The 21,030-nt window shown below is 43.4% G+C and overlaps 1 protein-coding gene across 7 annotated transcripts; it reads right to left on the reverse strand.

Annotated features, from left to right (window-relative positions):
- Positions 1-2,820: 2,820 nt before the first annotated feature.
- Positions 2,821-19,236, reverse strand: DHRS7 (dehydrogenase/reductase 7). Of its 7 annotated transcripts, none has more exons than XM_061571977.1 (8): positions 19,070-19,236; positions 12,473-12,610; positions 10,490-10,642; positions 8,936-9,042; positions 7,546-7,791; positions 6,019-6,141; positions 5,337-5,552; positions 2,821-3,828 (listed from the first exon to the last, which is right to left on the reverse strand). In XM_061571977.1, exons 2-8 carry the CDS (start codon positions 12,597-12,599, stop codon positions 3,772-3,774), a joined length of 1,029 nt encoding a protein of 342 aa, XP_061427961.1. In that variant the 5' UTR covers positions 12,600-12,610; positions 19,070-19,236; the 3' UTR covers positions 2,821-3,771. The 7 variants fall into 7 exon arrangements, with proteins under 7 accessions (XP_061427961.1, XP_061427960.1, XP_061427963.1 ...); XM_061571976.1 differs by having other exon boundaries at positions 12,473-12,607; positions 19,070-19,234; XM_061571979.1 differs by having other exon boundaries at positions 19,082-19,227.
- Positions 19,237-21,030: the final 1,794 nt, after the last annotated feature.

Raw genomic sequence — 21,030 nt, forward strand, 5'->3', positions numbered from 1 at the left:
TGGTGTACTATGAACTATGCAACTTTCGTTTGATTGCTGTGCACGGTTAGCATCAGTGGCGAGTGATGTGTGGTCTGGTCCTGGACCATGCTCCCCTTCACACCAACTGCCCAGCACGCTCAAGTATGGTCACCCCCCCCCACCTCCTTCCACCGGAACGAGACACTGGTGGAAGACCTTAATCCAGCAGTGGATTGACAAAGGGATGTACACACATTATAATTAGTGTTCATTTTGGCTTCATATGCCCACGATCTAGACAATCGATGAGGGTTTCAGTTTTCAGATACAATGTTTGAATGGTTTATAGCATCTATTAAAAGGTAATCTGCCACCCAATATCACACATTACAGTCATAACTGCAATTATGTGAATAAACTACAAGGACATTCGCAAAATACACATTTGCAGATGTTCAGATGCACAGATGCACATTAACACATTTAAGATTATCTTGGGGCAGGCACGTGGAGAAAAAAAGGCAAGCTTGACATCAACATTTTGTCCTAAGACCAAATCACCCAAAAGGCACACCGATTTGAGATCTGGTCAGATATCGGAAGCTAAGCAGGTGTTTAACCTGGGTAGTACTAGGATGGGTGATCGCCATGGGTAAACGACAGGTGAAATGGACGTGCATGGCCGTGCAGCAAAAAAAAAGACGTTTGTTAATTGCACTCCCCCACGTTGACCAATCCGCACTGACCAGCGTGGGGAAGTATCGTCAAGTATTCCTCACGACACCACAGGGGCATTGGGAGACCCTCATGGAACCAGCGATTTGGTAAAAAAAAAAAACGAGCCCGCGTATGCACTATACCACGGAGCTGAAAGCCCGCGAATATGTATTTATATTGGACAAATCTCACTCGCCTGCCATATGCTGAACATTGTGCAGCATCGCCAAAAAGGCCCTCTCAGCGAGAAGTAGCAGAACGTCTAAATGACAGCGTGACGTCAGTAGCAAAAGTAGGCCATCGGCTGCTTGTTTATTTTTTGTGCTAAATTATTAAATTATCCAAAGCACAGCACGATACATGACAAAAAAAAATTCCATGTAAAATAAACACGGTCATTAACCTCACATTATGTATAACGGTCACGTAAGTATAAGTGGGGAATTGATGTGCATGATAATGACATCGCAAGTAAAAATTACAATAGTCACAGTTGCGGATTTGTGTCAAACGCAGTATAAAATGTAGGGCAGGTTTGTCAATGAGTAATGCAAGTGGGATTGAATTCACGTGGCTGGTTACAAGCAAGGCAGCCTCCTAATTACGTGAAAGGGCTGCCTTTTGCAGGGATTGGTAGGGCTTGTATTACATCACACCTCCCTACCCCTTCCTCTACCCCCAGGGGCATCCATTCTCTCGACACGTGCAAATATCACGGTCCGCAATGGCTGCGATTTGTTAAGACCGGGCTGATGGACAAAATCAGCTCAGCTGCGCCACCCTCAGGATTGGTGCACCTTCCTAGCCAGAGTCGAAGTTGTGGAGTGTGCAGAATGCCCCCTCTGCAGGGTTGTTGTCTACTCTTCCAGAACAGCAAGAACCTTGAAAACTGTGGACCTCTGGAGACCTGGGTTCCAAGCACCGAAGGGCTCACGAAATTCCATAGATGGAGCAGGCCAACATTTGTAGGATTTCAGAACCAGAATATGTATTTATACTGGAGGAATCTAATGAGCTATAAAACACTTTTTCACAGATGCCCAGTAGGGGCGGGTCAGACCGTTACAACAACAAACTTTACAGAAAACATGTTAGGGGTTCAAAGCATAGAAAAGTTAAGCAAATCACAGACAAAAAATACAAATAAAACTAATCTATGTTTATTTTACTAGGTAAGGCCCACCGAGCTATTAGCTTCTTTTTCAGAAGCGACCTGCCCACAAATGGTAGCTCAACGAGGTGGCTTATCTTGTGGCAATTGATACAATTTGCGCTTAAGGGGATTGCGTAAATGTATGCGAGATTCTACAGGTGATAGCGAGCAGCCTCATGCTTAACATATTACATCCACACACACCCATGCTCTCCACAAACATACCATCACAAATACACACAGACACAATATCACAAATACACACAGACACAATATCACAAATACACAGACACAATATCACAAACACACAGACACAAAATCACAAATACACACAGACACAATATAAAAAATACACACAGACACAATATCAGATACACACAGATACAATCTCACAGATACACACAGACACAATATCACAGATCCATACAGACACAATCTCACATATACACACAGACACAATATCACAGATACACAGACACAATATCACAGATACACACAGACACAATCTCACAGATACACACAAACACAATATCACAGATCCACACATACACAATCTCACATATACACACAGACACAATATCACAGATACACAGACACAATATCACAGATACAATATCACAGACACAATATCACAAATACAATATCACAGACACAATATCACAGACACAATATCACAGACACAATATCACAGACACAATATCACAGACACAATATCACAGACACAATATCACAGACACAATATCACAAACACAATATCACAGATACAATATCACGTACACAATATCACAGATACAATATCACAGACACAATATCACAGATAGACACAGACACAATATCACAAATACACACAGATACAATATCACAGATACACACAGACACAATATCACAGATACACAGGCTATCACAAATATACAAGCACACGGTGACGCTCAGCAAGACAAACTCACGCACAGACTCAGACTCACAGAGATTCGCGCAGAGACACAGAGAATTGTAATTAAGGTTTTTTGTTGTTGCATGTTGCAGTTACAATTCAGGCAAAATTACTTCATTCTCACAGTTCTCATTATGGCATTCTTACATGATTTTTACAGTTGATATACATTATGATTTACATAATTATATCCATTCTGAGCGCATTGATACCCAATTCCATAAGTTCTGATGAAGACGTGATATTATTTTAACATTGGCAGTGGATGCATTTTTACATGAGTCTAACATGTATAATGTGTGTGTTGTTTCATTATTCCGAAAGTTCTAATCAAGACATTGTTAAATCATCATAGCAGTTTTAATTACGTTGTTTTACACCACTCTCACCTACTAATTTATGTTCCATAATTCTCTATCAGTTCTAATCAAGACATTGTTACATCATGCTATCTGTTTAAACGGATGTATTGGTACACCTGTGTATTGGTACATAGGTAACATTTGGAGAATAAGACACTGGCTGAATGAATTGACAATGGTAAGAATAACAAAGGTCTAAAATGTAATGGTCTCTGCTGGATCAAGAAAGAGATGTTGAGATGATGTGAATAACACATATTGGGGGGGGGGGGGGAGATTCATGAATAATAGCAGGAGTGGATTTTTTAGAAAATAATTTGAGTGTGGCGTTGAGCAGCACAGTTGCAGAATAACCTAACAGAAAGACCAATGGAATGAGCAATATGTACCGATGTATGCTGAACTTCTTTCGTACCATACGTAGCCAACCGTGTTCATGGGAGGTGGAGAAAAAATGGTGACTAAGAGGCAGATTGATAATACGTAGGACTGAAATGGCCTCAACATATAAGAATGTTGGAGCAGTGGACAATGTTAAAAGATGGCGATCCCTGGCAGCCAAGCTCTGAGTTAGCGGCAGCACAGATGATTGTTGTGTATGCCTCAGCAAGTTGATTGACGTGAGAAGCAACAAGAGTATAGCTTTAGGAGACTTTATCCTTCTTCATGGCCTTTGAGCCAAAGTAGGAAACGTCAGCATCCTGAAAAGATAGCCAAACAAGCCTATTAATGACTTTCTAGAACTCAAAACAAGCTGTAGTAACTGTGAAAAAAACCCTCAACACTCATCAACAACACCGTGGCCATTAAAAGAGAAAATATATAATCGCCAATGTTTGTGGCAATGGTCCTTCTTCAGAGCACATTAACAGAGGCCAGAGAGAGATCGTTAATGTGCGTTATGCACTTAACAACATGGGGCCTGAGGAGAATTAAATTGTAAATATGTTTTTTGATGACCAGTTTGAAATAGGCATATAGACAGTTATTGAATAGTGTTGAGTACTAGACAAACCCCTGAATAATCAAACATATTACTAAATAAACTAATTTATATTGAAAGCTAAATTATAAAATGTTGCTGGAACAATGCATGGTGGGAAGGTTATTGTGAGGACAAACGAGGCACAGCCTCCTTGGCAGTACATTACGGTGCCCAATTACAATTAAAATAAAAGGAATTTAATTGGCATGCATTTCTGAGGAAAATGTATTGCTGATGAGCCAGAAGCTTGCACAAGCACAGCCAAAAAAAGACCAGACACAAAAATCTGAACGTGCTGTTCAACACGGTTACATCTAAAGCAGAGAAGCCTGGGAAATAAAATATGGAGAACTATGACATGTAAAATAAATCAAATGAAACTAGATAGAGATATGGTTTGTCCAGCACACAATAACAAAGTGACGCTCTAAGTGGATGTGAGGCATTAATTCGGCCCTGCCGGGTGAACAGTATTCAGTTTCAACATGATGTGGTGGCCTTCTGTCCCTTTTCTGGCTTCATTCCCCCCACCCCCATCATAAATGAAAGCCGAGGCCATGCATGCGTTCACCAGTTTCTCCAATGTGAGCCAGATTGGTGGAGGTGCGTGTAAATCCGTGAGCTGTCACACACGGTGCTCTGGGTGTTTTTCTACTTGTATCTGCGTATCAGTGATGACACATGGACGGCTTGCATCTTCTGATCGCACGGGACAGTGCCTGGTTGTGCAATTACTGGTCATGTTTAGCATTGAGCTGTGTACTGGCAGGTCCCCCGAGGTTTGTTATTCTGAGGGATTCGCATGAAGCTGGTTCCTTAAAAATGTTGGCAGTCCATGTGTCACCCCTAAAGGATATGAAAAATGTGAATGATGATAGGTCAGAGTAACTACTGTTTTTGCAGGAGGATCCTGCCGAGTTTTTGCAGGAGGGGGCGATGTTGCTGCTGTGTGCCACCCGATTGGATAATCGCGTCAGTGCATCTACACTATGGGGACCTCATTTGCCAGTGAAAATATGATAATTGGTTCTTTACCCTTTCAATCAACTTCAAGGACAGTGCACATTATCAGAGTTATGTCTTTTGTTTGTATTTATGACTGCAGGTATTGCGGTCTATGCAAACATGACTCCTTGCAAAAAGGTGTCAGTTTTGTTGCCAGATAGAAGGGTAAAGAACCAATTATCACGTTAGTGCAATCACAATGAAGGTAGTAGACCTTACCAGCCCATTGCGAAAGTTGGAGATGCGACGACGTCCAATTTTGGCAGTGAGGCGCCACGCCAGGGTGGGCGTGTACTGCCACAGGTAAGCTGCAGACAGGTACGGCTGCTGGGCTATCCAGGCCTCAGGGAGGCGGGCGGCCAGGCTCACGGCGATGAGGCGTGCACATCGCTCGGCGGACATTTTATAAGTTTGATCTTTTTGCTCACCCACAGCCTATGCAGAGAAAAAGGTGTGCCACATTAACATTTTATAATATTGAGTGCATTAAAATTAGATTGAAATAGCGCTGCCAACACATTGTAGAACAAAAACAACATCCCGAGTGTCGTTAAGAGGGTGCAAACAATTAACAGCTCACAGCTCTTCTAATGTGCAGAGCACTACCATATTTTATGATGTGATACATCTGCCGTCTCCTGGCAAAAATATTAATTCCACATTCCCAATGGAAATTTTACCAAAAAACACATTGATATAGGTTACATAATTATTAAGTAAGTATTTTACACCCTTGAAACGCCCTTGTATTTTATATATGAGGTCAGGGTAATATTGAACTATAAGTAAAACAAAACACTAAAAAACGGAAATATATATAATTATTAAACACAAATAGATGATTGAGGTAAAATCATATCATAGCCATCACCTTTAATCACTAGGGTGTGTGTCTACTGACCTCGTCACCCTTTCCAGAAAAGGCATTGCTGATGATGTGGGACTGGACGGGCCCAGGGCACACCGTGCTGACCGTGATTTGTGGGTACTCGTCCAGCTCCGAGCGTAGAGCATTAAACGCACCCTGAGAGCAGAGATGACAATCACACCAGAATCAGAATCTTTATTTATCCTGGATAAATCCGATGAGCTATGATGCTCCTTCTCACAGATGTCCAGCAGGGAGGAGCAGGTCAGAAAGTGACAACAACAAACCAATGATTGGAGTGCAAAGTAAGGGAAAGGTAAGCAAATCACAAATAAATAAACAATTAAACTATTTTTATTTTACTTGGTAAAGCCCACTTAGCTATTAGTTGTTTTTCAGAAGCGACCTGGCCACAAATGATAGCTCAATGAAGAATATCTCAATGAAATGGTTTGTTTGATAATGTATAGCAGCCAAATTATCTAAATGCATGTTTCTAATTGTGGAGGGAAAAACCAGAGGATCCGTAAAAAAAATCCACGCGACCACGGGGAGAGCATGCAAACTCCAAATATACAGGTGTCAGGGTCGGGATCGAACCCACGACCTCCTGTATACCAGGCGAGGAAGATAAGCAATGCATCAATATCAGACAACATAGTTATGGAACATATATGTTTGACTCATTCAATAATTATCTTTGAGCAATATGCATAAAAGGTCTTTCTTATTCTCAAAGCCTGAGAGCCATGGGCTTGAGTCTGCCCACGATACTTTTTGTAACCTATGGACTAAATATTACGTTTAGTTTTATAATGAACTAATTTATTTGGGGTTCTTATAAAATCATTGTAGTGTTCACATCACTACCAAGGATGTGCAATTTGCATTGTTGTCATTGCCAGCAGAAAGAGTGATCCTCTGAGGATGACATCAATTTTCCTGGTGTGGACAGAGAGGGACAATGCGTGCAACACACCAGCATATGAATGTTCGTTAGAGGTTCAATAATTGTCCTTTTGCAACCTTTTCTTCCAAATTACATCCATAATGCGTTTTCAACCACATGTTCTTCCAAATTGCTTACAGTACATTGCTATAATTGTCCTGGCTCCGTGCCTCAGATTTACGGTCATTTATATCTGAAATATTGTCCGTGTTACAAAATAAATTATGATGCAATTCTGAAAGATTCGTTGAAATACCAGAAACTGCATTATGCCATTTTTTTCAGCCTTGCAGAGGAAACAGGCAAGTTGTCTCAAATACCCAATTCTACCAGAGTAAGTCGCACAAATAAACCTGTATTACAACAGACGATAATACGTTACATTATAACAAGAACGTCGGAAATCTTTTACAAAAAAAACTCAAGGCACACAGCACTGTATTTCCATGGTGTCATAAGAACATTATGTAGACCTTCACATAAATTGTGCACATTGTACAATGAGAGCATTTGTTTAAGCTTATATGGGACTGTTGCTTTTTACTTTTTCAGTGCTTCTAGTTATGTTAACTTTTGTGTTTTATATGCCGATGCTCTGCAAAGCTACTGACCTGCACAGCGTGCTTGGAAGCACAATATCCGGCTGAGAGCGGAACTCCGGCCAGCCCAGCAATGCTACTCACGGCAAGGAGAATGCCCCCGTGACTACCGGGTGCCATCATGCCAGGAAGAACACAGCGTGCCAGGGACACAGGGGCCAGCACGTTGAGTTCAAAGAGTGTCCGGTACACACAGAGGTCCGTGTCCACAAAGAGTGACCGCTGAGAGCGTCCAGCGTTATTGACCAAAACGTCAACCTGCATGGAGATGAGTTGAAAAAGGGTCAACGGGGGTGGGAGAATATGGATATTTGCGGCGTAATGTTTACCTGAAACGGTAGCCCTGAAAAGGAATGTCATCAAATGATGAAAGCATTTTACAAAGAAGGCTGAGAAGTGGGACTTAACAAAAATATGATTAAAAAACAAAGTAATGTACAACAAATATTCTTTTAATAACATTGAATGTAAATTTGGAAATACAGTAGAATGTGCATCTCGGGTAGTTTTCAAAGTGATCAGGATCAAAATGATTAAATAAAGAGAACAAGAGCAGGTCGGAGGGCCTTTATGATGAATAAGAGAAGATGCTCATGAATCAGTGCATTACACTGAGAGATCATAAAAGGAGCGCATCGATCAGTGAGCACACACAAATGGGTGACACCGTATTGACAATTAAGAAAAGTTAATGGGCATGAGCAGGCCACATTGCTAGACTGAATGATGGCCAACAGTTGAGACCCGTGGCAGAATAGCAGCCACAGGAGAGATCCCAAAGAGATGGCCAGTCTGGGAAAGAAGAGACAGGAGATCAGCTCATGTGCAGAAGTGAGGCCTACGGTAGCCAGTACGGACCATGAGGGATGGCAACAGCGTAGGAAGGCCTTCATCCAGCAGTGGATAGACAATGGCTGACGGTGATATTCAACACGTTGAGAGGAGTGATTACACTCACACCAAGCTCATCGTAGTGGCCTTGGTGGTCAAGTGAATTGCCATGGGGATTGGGAATCTTGGGACGTGGGGAACATGGATTGTGAACACCATGTCTTCATACGGCAGCTGTAATGTTACCTTGGCTCACTAACACAGGATCTGAGTTCACATTATCCAAACAGTCGCCCCTCCCTGCCATAGGAATGTAGAATTTCCATCACTGGCTTAGGCCGGGGAGCTAAAAATAGATGAGCAAAACCCCATGCTTGTTCAAGTAATAAAAATATATGTACAATGCAGTTTACCAATCAACGTTTTAACATTTTTTTTAGTGCACACAATTGTTTGTTAACCGATTTCACAAGCACACAATGGCATTTCAATGCAATCCCTTCTGTACAACAGAAGCCTAAATAATAGCCAGTCGTGAATATCAAATTACACGGGGACCGAAACTGCTTACACGTCCAAATCGGTCGAGTACAGCTTTGGTACATGCTTCGTGTGTAGACAAGTCCAGGACATCCATAGGCAGCACCAGGATGTCACTTTCCATCAATGAGCTATCCTCTGTGGGGTGGTTGGAGATGGGACAAGAACGGACACGTGCGTGCTCACGGACAGTCTCATTGGATATTAACATTAAAGTATTATCTACATTCCTTATGAACAACCTAATCAAAATTCGCAGTTATGAGTTACAACTTCGTATCTAGCCAAAACAACTTCATTTATATTGCTTAACCATTCTACAAATACGAATGTTCTCGCTGAACGGTTAGTCCACGCAACGCATTTTCGCCGTAATGTGGTTCTTCCATGAGGGAGCACTTTTCGCGGAACGTGCGCCGTTACAACGCGGTTTCTGAGTGGTCGACGACGAACCACTTTCTTGAGCTGCGTGGCCGAGCGGTACAACGATACACTACGCGGAATGATAAAATGATGTGTCGGCGTACCCTCAGTTATTTGTCCTGCATCTTAATGCGTGCGCGTATGTTCGGAACTCGCCAAATTTTATCGTTACATTATTTACGACAACATGGTTTGTTGCTTAATGCGTTTTTTGCTTCAATTGACACTTTTCAGGAACACATCTTCCACGTTAAACGAGGACTTACTGTAGAGTAAAAACCTCTAATCGTTAGACTAATTGGGGGAAGAGCATACACGGTTATAAGAAATGCCTAGTTTGAAAATTTACATTTTTATTACATTATATGAAATTCAAACCGAATACACTTAATTAACACTTAATAACAATTAATTAAAAGCAACTAAAGTACCGGTTAATCCGGGTCACTTGCCATCACCACAGACATGGAAGCAGAGGTTCACAGGATATAGAAGACTGCATAGGTATATTCTGACAGGCTTAAAACATTTATGTTACTTATTCTTTTAAACATGAAAGTAAACCAAATTGTGAAGAAACGAAAGATCGCACGAAAAGAACACGTGGATTAACACAGCATACAATGGAATTGGTTAACCGAATTCCATATAACGGAAAAGTACACTACGCGTGCGTGTGTGTACAGATTTAAGAATATGATTTGATGATAGTATGTTGGCAGCCAGCATGAAGATGATTAATACCTCTTTTAAAAATAAGGAGTCTAGAATGTACAGATGGAGAAACCCAAATTCTGAATATAGGAAGGATATTAACTTTATTCTAACAGACAAACGTGAGAGCAATGGGAATGTTCCTGTCCCTCAACACATTCAAAACGGGAAGACACCATAGACTTTGAGATGCAAGCTACACCTAAAATAGCCAAAGGGAGGGCAAAACTAATTGCAGGCAAAACCAAGATGGTTAAGATGTACATATTCATTATCTCATGTATATAAATCGTTCACGAAGATCACTGGGAACAGAATAACAAATTAGGGGCTGGCCAACCCACCACGGAAGCAAAGCGGGGTCAGGAAAAGTATCTTCACCATCGACCACATGCAGACTATTCCAGGTACGAACCCAGACTTAAACCATTTCCTGCACCAGGCTCACCCAGGCAGTTCTTCCGAACGCGTTGCAGCTCCGCCTCCCGACGTGCCGACAGCACCAGCTGGCAGCCACATCGCGCCAACTCCCGAGCAAGGGCCTCGCCAATTCCACCGGAGGCACCGGTCACCCACACAACGTGACCTCGCAGCTTCACAGCTGCACATACCAACACCAAATATCACACAAAAGAAACAATATCGTTTTTTTAATTGTCATATTGATTTTGTATGTGCATGGTTTTCCTTTCAACTACATTGCAAATGTGTTATATCACTCACTTACGAAGTCTCTTCAATTGCCCGACCTCTTTATCCACAGGGGCTACCGGTGATTGTTTTAACAACTTTAATTCTTCACAATGGATGCCTCATGGGGAAGGTATCCACTGCAAGGCGAGGCACGCGCGTTATAGTCCTGCTCTTCTAAGAATAAAACGCCACTTATGGGCTCTTTCGATCCATAAATGATGACAGGAATCACCGTGCAGATTTAAAATATCGCCTCTGCTCGATCACATATACAAAGCCACGCCCAATGCATGGATATATATGGTCCTGAAACATTAACATAATGCAACATAATTTAACATAATTTAATATCCATGAAATCATGGAATTCATTTTGTCCTGTTCCAGTGCCACTCGGTGGACCACGACGGCTCAACGGCTTCACTGCTTTCTTCCATTTGTGCAACAGCCACGGTTGCATCCCACAGACGGAACGCGTTCGTCAAAGAAGCATGCTACGTGTAAACTTTTCCTTCTTGACGTTTCCTCTCCCTAGAGCAGTGGTTCTTAACCTGGGGTGCACGCACCCCATAGGGGTGCGAGATGCCCTTTCTGGGGTGCGAAACATGCCACATTTTTTTGAAAAGTAAATAATCGAAACACAAATGAATCAAGGGCATGTAAGTACAACCACTTTATTTAATCAAATCTATATATTTATTAACATAATATTTTAAACGACTCGGAACTAAAGGGGTCCAAGGCTGCAGTAAATAACCCATTGTACACCGCCAGGCCTCAGAGTGGTTGCTTGTGGGGCACTCCTCCTTTGAACAATACCACCATGAAGATGAAGAAGGTGAGCTCAATGAGCTGGAAGCTCTAGAACCAGAGCCAATCCTCATTGAATACTGACAGGCCCTCTTATCCTCGCCCCCTTAGACAATGGCTGATAATGATGTGTGAGAGATTCAAATGTAAATAAAGGGTGTTTTCGCCATATTCACGAAATACGTGTTTATATGTACAGACACTATTTGTTCTAAATGTGCTAAATGTAATCCAAGCTGAATATTAAACTCATCTACAGACATGCAATACACAGAAAACTTGTTTTCTCTGTCTTTTGTATCCCCTGTATTTGAACGTATTGGTGGTACACCAGCGCACAGTATAAAAAAGCAACATTTTTTTTCCCGCAATTCGCAATCCCGGTCAGAAAATCTTGCGGGGTGGTGATGGTGCGTCAAAATCAGTTCTCGTGATGTCGAAGCAGTCGGAAGACGACTGTTATGACTCATGCCCTAGACTTGGTTGGACGGTTTCTCGATTCATTTCCGTAATCATTTCCCTGATGGATGGTGGTATCAAAAGACTGTGACTCATGGTGCCACACATTCGAATGGGAAAGCAGCTGCTGAATTTAAGGCCATTCTGATGGCGAGTCTGCAGCTCACTCAAGGGTCAACAGCACATCGTCAGTTCGGGCCCTCATCTTTAACTGGTGGGTCCACAGCAGCAGCTCAGTCAACGGCAACAGCAACGGCTCGGGCAGAGCATCAACAAAGGTTTCTACAGCGTCTGTAAGAGCTTCATCGTCGGCTGGAGAGTCGGCAGTTCGATCTACGGCAACTGCGTCTGCACGGACGCAGTTGTTTTTTATGAGGACTGGCGTGTTAAGCTGCACCGGTGTACCGCCAATACATCCATTTGCTGTCTCAAAGAGAGCTATGGAACGTGTTTGCACTCGTGTTTGTACCTGGATCAGGGCCCCTGCGCTCAGCCCACATGAGGGTCAGGTCACCATCAGCCAGCAGCAGACGAATCAACTGCACCAGCAAGAGAGCAGCAATGCCGGCCAGGAGTAGTGCACCCAGCCACTCCATCCTGGACACTGCTGCCACACACAGGAACACATGCGAACACATGTTGTCTCCGTGTCAGTAGGTAAGCAGTCAACACTGTTTACCACTCCCAGGTGCACACCCACATTCACCTTCACCCCCTCCGTGTGCTGTACAATACGATAACATCGTTCACCCGACCAAATCACCAATCACAGATTTGCCCAAAAATGGAAGTAAGCGGGCGTGGCGTCAGCCGATGGGGCTAGTCTTTGTCCATATGGACCTGTGGATCGTAACTCGAGGCTAATTGTATCGCTCACGTAATCAATATTAATATACAATGGGACATAAGAATAGCACTGTTTTGTATGCAACTCATTAAATCAATATAAAAAACAGACTTATAATACAAATAAAAAATACCATGTTAATCACAGTAATTTGCGAGTTAATCGCTGTGTCAATTCATTGCCAATAGATCCACGGATCAAGAAATGATTTGACACAAGCCCCTCGTTTCATTTGATTGGCTAAAATTAGCGAGGTCGGTGAATCTATCGCGGTCTGCTTTCGTTGTTCCCGCACAGCACTTACATTTTTGCATGGTCACGAAGACGGCCAACTTATCTCACACAGTCGCGTGCAATGGAACCATTATTTTAATGTTAAGTTTGAGATTTAATGCCACGGGACAAATTAGTGGACACATTTGGCTCGCAGGAGGGCAGTGTACAAAGGTGCGTTGAACAGAATTGCATCTGCAGCAAGGACGCACCTGTGAACCCCTTATCAGTGCCTAACTTATTACAGACCAATTCAGACCTTATTGGTCTCCACGTGACCTGAGATATCTCAACATGCGTCCTACAAAGCCCATATTGAAATGGCTGTACGCCATATGGACCTGAAAACTCAATTTCCCTGTACAAGAATACGGGTAAAACGGTATGGGTTGACAGCTGTGCAAGGACCAGGCCGGAGGTGACACAAGTTGAACACCATCAGAGGGCTCAATTTAGCTGTGACTGACAGAACGGCTGGTGATTGATGACCTCTAAATACATGAGTAAATAACTAAGTTCAAGAATCATGGATGTGGATGAATTAGTTATTAAACAAATTACTGACTGCATGGAAGTTCAATAACAATACTGTAATAATAAACATGATGTATAATGCTGTCTCTGGTGTGGACCAATCAGTTTCAAAGACAATGCATATACGACCACAGCATGTTTTTTGTTTGCATGTTCACCACAAGTACGTGTGGTTAATGCAGACAGGATTCCTTGAATAAGGATTCTGTTTGGTGTTTTAACATCTTGATACCTATTCCATTGCCAGACAGGGAAAAACCTATTGTTATAGTATTCTTTGGGTCTTTCGGTAAAGTTACGTAAATAGGTTCAAAGAAAATAACAAAAAACTACGACGTTTCGATCGCAAGTGGTTGTCATCAGGAAAAGGGGGGTTCGCTTCTAGAGGTTTGAAATGGGCATAGCCCAAATGTCAGCAGCCAATGCCAACGCAAGTGGTGGGCAGCGACCGCGGCGATGGTGTTAGGCTTTCCACCAATCAAAGGGCTGCCAGGCAAAAGATTAGCATGTCAATGTAAGATCGCCGAGCATCCTCCACGGCGAGTGCGCCAAGGTGGCTATGTTAATGTGAGAGATGAGCATGTTGATGTGAGATTAGCATGTTAATGTGAGAGATGAGCATGTTGAGGTGAGAGATGAGCATTTTAATGTGAGAGATTAGCATGTTAAAGTGAGAGATTAGCATGTTAATGTAATAGATTAGCATGTTAATGTGAGAGATGAGCATGTTAATGTGAGAGATTAGCATGTTAATGGAAGATCATGAAGCAGCAGCCTCGAGGATGGTGCGCGAGGTAGCCGTGTTAGTGAGCAAATGTATCTGTTAATGTAAAAAACCCAGAGAGCCGAAAATAACAACTAACATGAGAAGGTGGCAGGGTGGGAACATGGTTGATAACGTCCTTCTGGTTGATAACGTCCTTCCAATTATTGCTTAGTTTGCACCCATCTTCTCAGTTGAAATTGTGTCTGTGTCTGTATATATGGATGGCTTCATGAACTAATCTTTTTTGATAGCCAGTGGGTTTGCAAAGTACCTTCGTTTAAGATAAATCAATTTCGTGTGAGCCCACCGCATTAAAACAATGATCAGCCACGGCCGAGGTATTGGTCCTACCGTGTCGCCGATCTGCGTTATGTTCACAAGCACGGTCCGAGACATGTCGCTTAGTTTCCCTAATGTAACTACTGCCACAGACACAGCATAGTTTGTAGACGCCGGTGTATTGCATGTCAGGGATCACATCCTTCACAGACGGGATCAGATCACACATTTTATGTACTGTGTTAAATCGAACCTGGATCTTGTGTTTGTTCATGATTTTGAAAATATTTTTGGTGACCCCTGCTATGTATGGCAAGGTGATGGTTTTGATTGGGTCCTCAGATGGTTCTTTCCCACTGGTTGGGGTGATAGCTTTACGGATTGTGTAATCTGAATATCCATTCATCTTGAGAGCTTGGTGTACGTGTTCCAGTTCACTGGCTTGGTGATGATGGTCAGAAATACATCGCGTTCTATGGTGTAGAGTTTTGATGAGGGAATTCTTCTGGTCTGGATGGTGGTGGGAGTCAGGTTTAGATAGCCATCCGTGTGGGTGGCTTTCCTGTAGATAGTGTCCCATTGAGCCATCTGGTCTCTTTTCGATTAAAACATCCAAGAATTGTAACTTGCCATCCTTTTCCACCTCCATGGTGAATTTGATGGCTGGGTGTATGGAATTGATGTGGTTGAGGAATTGGTTCAGAGCTGGTCGGCCATGTGGCCAGATGATGAACGTGTCATCAACGTACCTCTTCCACAAGGACAGACGTAGAGTGGATGCCTGGATGGTATCTGTCTCAAACTTTTCCATGAAAACATTGGCTACAACTGGAGATAACGGAGAACCCATTGGGGTACCTTCAACTTTTTTGTAGAATGTTCCATTCCAGGTGAAGTAAGTGTTGGCTGAGGCAGTGTCTCACCAGGGCCGGTACATCAGCATTCAGTCCTTGTTGGACCAAATCTTCAATGATTGCAATGGTGTCAGGCACAGGAACTTTGGTAAACAAAGAGACTACATCGAAACTAATGAGCAAATTACCTGCAGATAGTGAGATATCCTTAATTAACGATATCAAATGAGCTAAGTACAGCTGAGGTGGTCTTACCAGTGAATGGTTGTAAGGTCTCAGACAGAAATCGGGCTAGTTTGTAGGTGGGTGAGTCAATGGTGGAGACGATAGCACGAAGGGGTGTCCCTTCTTTACGGATTTTTGGTAAGCCATACAATCTGGGTGGCCTAGCAGCAGAGGGTTTTAAGGAAAACCGCTTGTTTGGTTCAATTAAAGATGTCGAATCAGTGATATTGTTCGTGTTCGTGACGAGGCGGTTGGTCGGATCTCTTTTAATTTTGGTATAGCTGCCATCATTCTGGTAGGAACGAAGTGAACCAACCTACAATAGATTATATCGTCCGTCTGTCCGATGTCCGATTAGGTGTAGCAACATCGCCCCCTACTGCAAACACTTGGCATGACCCTACAAAAACTTTTAGACTCAGTGAGGCTTTCCTGGCTAAACAAGTGTAACATTCCCTTATAATTCCCTCAGATAGCTTTTAATTAAAACATTTAAATTAATGAGGCTTTCCTGGATAAACAAGTGTAACATTCCCTTATAATTCCCTGAGATAGCTTTCAATTAAAACTTTTAAATTAAAATTTAACTCACAGCGGCCTAAAGCCTACAGCTACGCCTAAAGCCTAGAACTAGGCCTCAAACTCTCCCTTCGTATCGTACCCCCACGTGTGTGCAAGGGAGTTAATGTTTAACAATGTTACATTCCCTGATGCTTTTAAATAGAAATATTTTAATTTAAAGCTTTTACATAAATAATAAAAACATTTAATAAAACATTAACTCACAGCGGCCTAAAGCCTACAGCTAGGCCTAAAGCCTAGAACTAGGCCTCAAATTCTCCCTTCGTATCGTACCCCCGCGTGTGTGAAAGGGAGTTAATGTTTAACAATGTTACATTTCCTCATGTTTTTAAATAGAAACATTTACATTTAAAGCTTTTACATAAATAATTAAAACATTCAAATTAAAAATTAACTCACAGCGGCCTAAAGCCTACAGCTAGGCCTAAAGCCTAGAACTAGGCCTCAAACTCTCCCTTCGTATCGTCCGATTAGGTGTAGCAACATCGCCCCCTACTGCAAACACTTGGCAGGACCCTACAAAAACCTTTAGACTCAGTGGGGCTTTCCTGGCTAAACAAGTGTAATAATACATTATGTTTATATTCTTTGGTTATTCGTTCCTACCAGCCCACCCCGCAGGGTCCTGTTTAAGTAGGTCCTGAATTTTGTTATTGTATGTGGTTTTGTCCATGATGACTCTGGCATTGCCCTTGTCGGCTGAGAGGATGACGATGTGATTTCTCTTTTTTGAGAAATCTCAAAGCGCTCATCCTTACTGATGTTTGTAATAGGTATCTTAGAGTTTTTGAAGATTGCAGTGATTTCCGATCTTGCCACGTCTGCAGTAATGTGTCCCAAACCCCTAAGGGCTACGTCCACCTGGGCAATGATATCATCAACTGGGATGTGTTTAGGGGTGACTGCGAAATTCAACCCTTTGGCTAGAACCGATTTTAGGCTGTCGGAAATTGGACTGTTACTCTGATTGATAACAATCTTGTCAACATACTCTTTGGTTATTTCTGTAAAGTCGCGTAGGTAGAAATAAAAGAAAACAAATCACGTTTCGATCGCAACACAAGCGAACTTCATCAGGTGGGACAACCACAGCAATGAAATGCTGAAGTCGGCGGGAGAGCTGCCGTGGCAAGAGGTTATATTGGTAAGAGAGGGGGGAGGAGGCAAGGGGGGAGAGAGAGAGGGGTGGGGTAGGGGGGGCGCGTGATGGATCTGGCTTCTTCTTGGAAAGGAGGTTGAACTTGGAAATCAGGTTATCTTTGCATTTAGTTGACATTGAGGCAGCTGAAGAGGCTGTCATGTTATCTACATGTTCCCAATTGTTATAGTGATCACTCAGTTTGAACAGTGTTGTGTTAACAGTGTTCACTCAGTGTTAGGTGTCCACTCAGTGTTAGGTTTTAACACAGTATTCACTCACTGTTAGGTTTTAACACAGTATTCACTCACTGTTAAGTGTCCACTCAGTGTCAAACGAATGACCACAGAATGCTCACTGACGGAGTTGAGCCCTAAGGGAAAATATCTCATTACGAACTTTCGCAGAACACTGTGCAACTATTAAATAACGCACCCAAGTCTCGTCTCTGCATTGAAGATACAATACACCCTTCTCAACGGCGCGTCCCTTACCTGACACCCATTACTCTCCCTCCTCCTCCTCCTGGCTCGCTCGCTCAACTTCTCCCGTCTTGCTCCCTTGCTTAGCCTCTAGAGCTCTTTCCTACACGAAAAGGCCTCCATAGAGAACAAATAACATCCACACCTCTTCTCCCTCCCCGTCAGCCAGAACTCGGGCAGCATTTTATCGAAGCAGGCAAATCCCCGCGACTCTTTATTTGGTTCAGAATCTGAACTTGCTGAAGGAATCTGGAGGAATCCGACGAGCTATAAAGAGGACATTGAGTATATGCTTGGTTCTTTCGGTAAAGTCACGTAGAAGGGAAATAATAAAAATAAACAATATTGCCTGCTTCGATAAAATGCTGCCAGTTTTGGCTGACGGGGAGGGAGAAGAGGTGTGGATGTTATTTTGTTCTCTATCGAGGCATTTTCGTGAATACAATCGAATGACCGCCCCAATAAAGTTGATCCGGGTGGGGGGAAAGTACACACGCAATAAAACAATGTTGTTTTATTTGTATTATTTCCCTTCTACGTGACTTTACCGAAAGAACCAAGAATATGAATCCCTGCAGTCACGAAAGCTTTAAATCTAAATTTAGGGCATTGAGTGTTGCCCCCCAGGCTCCATAACAAAGGCGACAGAGTTTGTTGGGCAAAGTCCGACTGCTGATGAAGACCCGCAAGGTCAAAGACGTCGTCCAAAGTTTGCCTGCCGCCACCCGCCTCCAAATTTGCGGTGCGGCCATGAACGGCGCTTAGTACCAGGCTAGGTGTACCTTGATGCCAAAGTGCGTGCAAGTGTCGAAGGGCTCTGGCTGCTGGCTGATCACGGGGCAGCCCCCCCAGGCGCCATGGGTTGGCGGAGATGGCAGATGCGCCACCTGTGCCGCCCCCGCCCCTGCGCTTTATGCGCCCGGCGCTCTGCTCGTTGTTGTGAGCGTCGCGCTGCTGCCCTCCGTTGTTGCTGGATGGCGACTGCTTCCCAACTGGCCCAGTCGCCTCCGAGCGCACCTAGCCTGGCACCTCCCAGTAGCCTAAAACTACCTAGCCTGGAACCGCCCAAATAGCCTCAGAGTGCACCTCGCTTCGCACCGCACGGCAGCCCCAGAGTGCACCTAGCCGGGCACCACCCAGTCGCGGCCTTCACGATCCTCCTCCTCCACGCGGCCTCCAGCAGCAGCAGCAGCCTCCGGATTTACTGCGTGACGAGTAGCGGCCCGGGCTGGGAGCGACTAGATGCGGGTCTGGTGCCTCCACTGCTCAGGGAGACGGGGGGCCCAGACAGCAGAGGAGGAGTCTCTATCGTTTGCATCATGGGACCTCCCTTGCCAGCATCAAAATGCAGGATGCTTCACAATTTGTTTTAACAATTATACGGAAGATTTGGTCCAACAAGGACTGAATGCTGATGTACCGGCCCTGGCGAGACACCACCTCACCAACACTTACTTCACCTGGAATGGGACATTCTACAAACAATCTTGATTTTAATCTTGATTTGAAGCTTTCGTGACTGCAGGAATCCATACTCTTTGGTTCTTTCGGTAAAGTCACGTAGGTATAAAATAAAATACAAACAAGTTGAAGGTACCCCAATGGGTTCTCCCTTATCTCCAGTGGTAGCCAATGTTTTCATGGAAAAGTTTGAGACAGATGCCATCCAGGCATCCACTCTACGTCCGTCCTTGTGGAAGAGGTACATTGATGACACGTTCGTCATCTGGCCACATGGCCGACCAGCTCTGAACCAATTCCTCAACCACATCAATTCCATACACCCAGCCATCAAATTCACCATGGAGGTGGAAAAGGATGGCAAGTTACAATTCTTGGATGTTTTAATCGAAAAGAGACCAGATGGCTCATTGGGACACTGTCTACAGGAAAGCCACCCACACGGATGCCTATCTAAAACCTGACTCCCACCACCATCCAGACCAGAAGAATTCTCTCATCAAATCTCTACACCACAGGGCTCGTTGCTTTTCTGACCATCACCACCTAGCCAATGAACTGGATCACGTACACCAAGCCCTCAAGATGAATGAATATTCGGATTGCACAATCCGTAAAGCTGTCACCCCAACCGTTGGAAGAGAACCACTTGAGGCCCCAATCAAAACCATCACCTTGCCATACATAGCAGGGGTCACCAAAACATTTCCAAAATCATGAGCAAACACAAGATTCAGGTTCGATTCAACACAGTACATAAAATTCGTGATCTGATCTCATCTCTGAAGGATGTGATCCCTGACATGCAATACCCCGGTGTCTACAAACTAAGTTGTACCTGCCGCAGTAGTTACATTGGAGAAACCAAGCGACATGTCTCAGACCGTGTTCGTGAACACAAGGTGGATCTGAAACACGGTAGGATTAACCAGATACAGTCATAACTTGCTGTGATGCTTCCATCCTACATGCCGATATTTACAGTCATTTCCGACTCTCTGAGTTGTTAAATATCTTTACATTAACAGGCTAAATGTCTCACTAACATAGCCGCTGCTTCCCTTTTCCTCGATGTGGTGGTGGCTCTTATTGTTTACTATAGGCTGAATGTGTCTCATTAACACAGTCGCTGCTGCGGGAGCCGTCTCACATCGACATGCTAATCTCTCATCTCGAGCAATACAATGGCTTCTTCAGCACCGTAGTCGTGGAGTTACATTAACAGATTGACATGCTAATCTCTAATCTCACCGTAGGCGTGGGGTTACATTAACAGATTGACATGCTAATCTCTAGCAATACAATGGCCGAAGTATTTTACGTGTAAATTCCATCTCTAGCCCCGCCCACTTACCCTTGGGTTGTACCCATCTCGAATCTATATAACCTCTTGCTGCAGGAGTTCTCTCGCTATAGTTATCCTGCCTCAGCAGTTCGCCTGCTGTATTTTTTCACCTGAAGACGATTGCTTGTGTTGCGATTGAAACGCGGTGATTTTTATTTATTTTTCTATCTACGTGACTTTAACGAAAGACCCAAAGAGTACTTATACGGGACTATCGTTTCTAATGGGAAAAGAACGGATA

Source organism: Lethenteron reissneri, chromosome 49, assembly GCF_015708825.2.
Source record: "Lethenteron reissneri isolate LAM-NWPU_2019-01 chromosome 49, ASM1570882v1, whole genome shotgun sequence".
NCBI lineage: Eukaryota > Metazoa > Chordata > Hyperoartia > Petromyzontiformes > Petromyzontidae > Lethenteron > Lethenteron reissneri.

What these genes read in the sequence shown, in the direction of transcription:
- DHRS7 (XM_061571977.1), bottom strand. Translation starts at nt 12,599, where the DNA reads ATGGAGTGGCTGGGTGCACTACTCCTGGCCGGCATTGCTGCTCTCTTG. An exon ending in GCGCAGGGGCCCTGATCCAG is followed by an intron (nt 10,643 to 12,472) that starts GTACAAACACGA and finishes TGGTATGTGCAG; the next exon opens with CTGTGAAGCTGCGAGGTCAC. An exon ending in CGTTCGGAAGAACTGCCTGG is followed by an intron (nt 9,043 to 10,489) that starts GTGAGCCTGGTG and finishes ACCACCCCACAG; the next exon opens with AGGATAGCTCATTGATGGAA.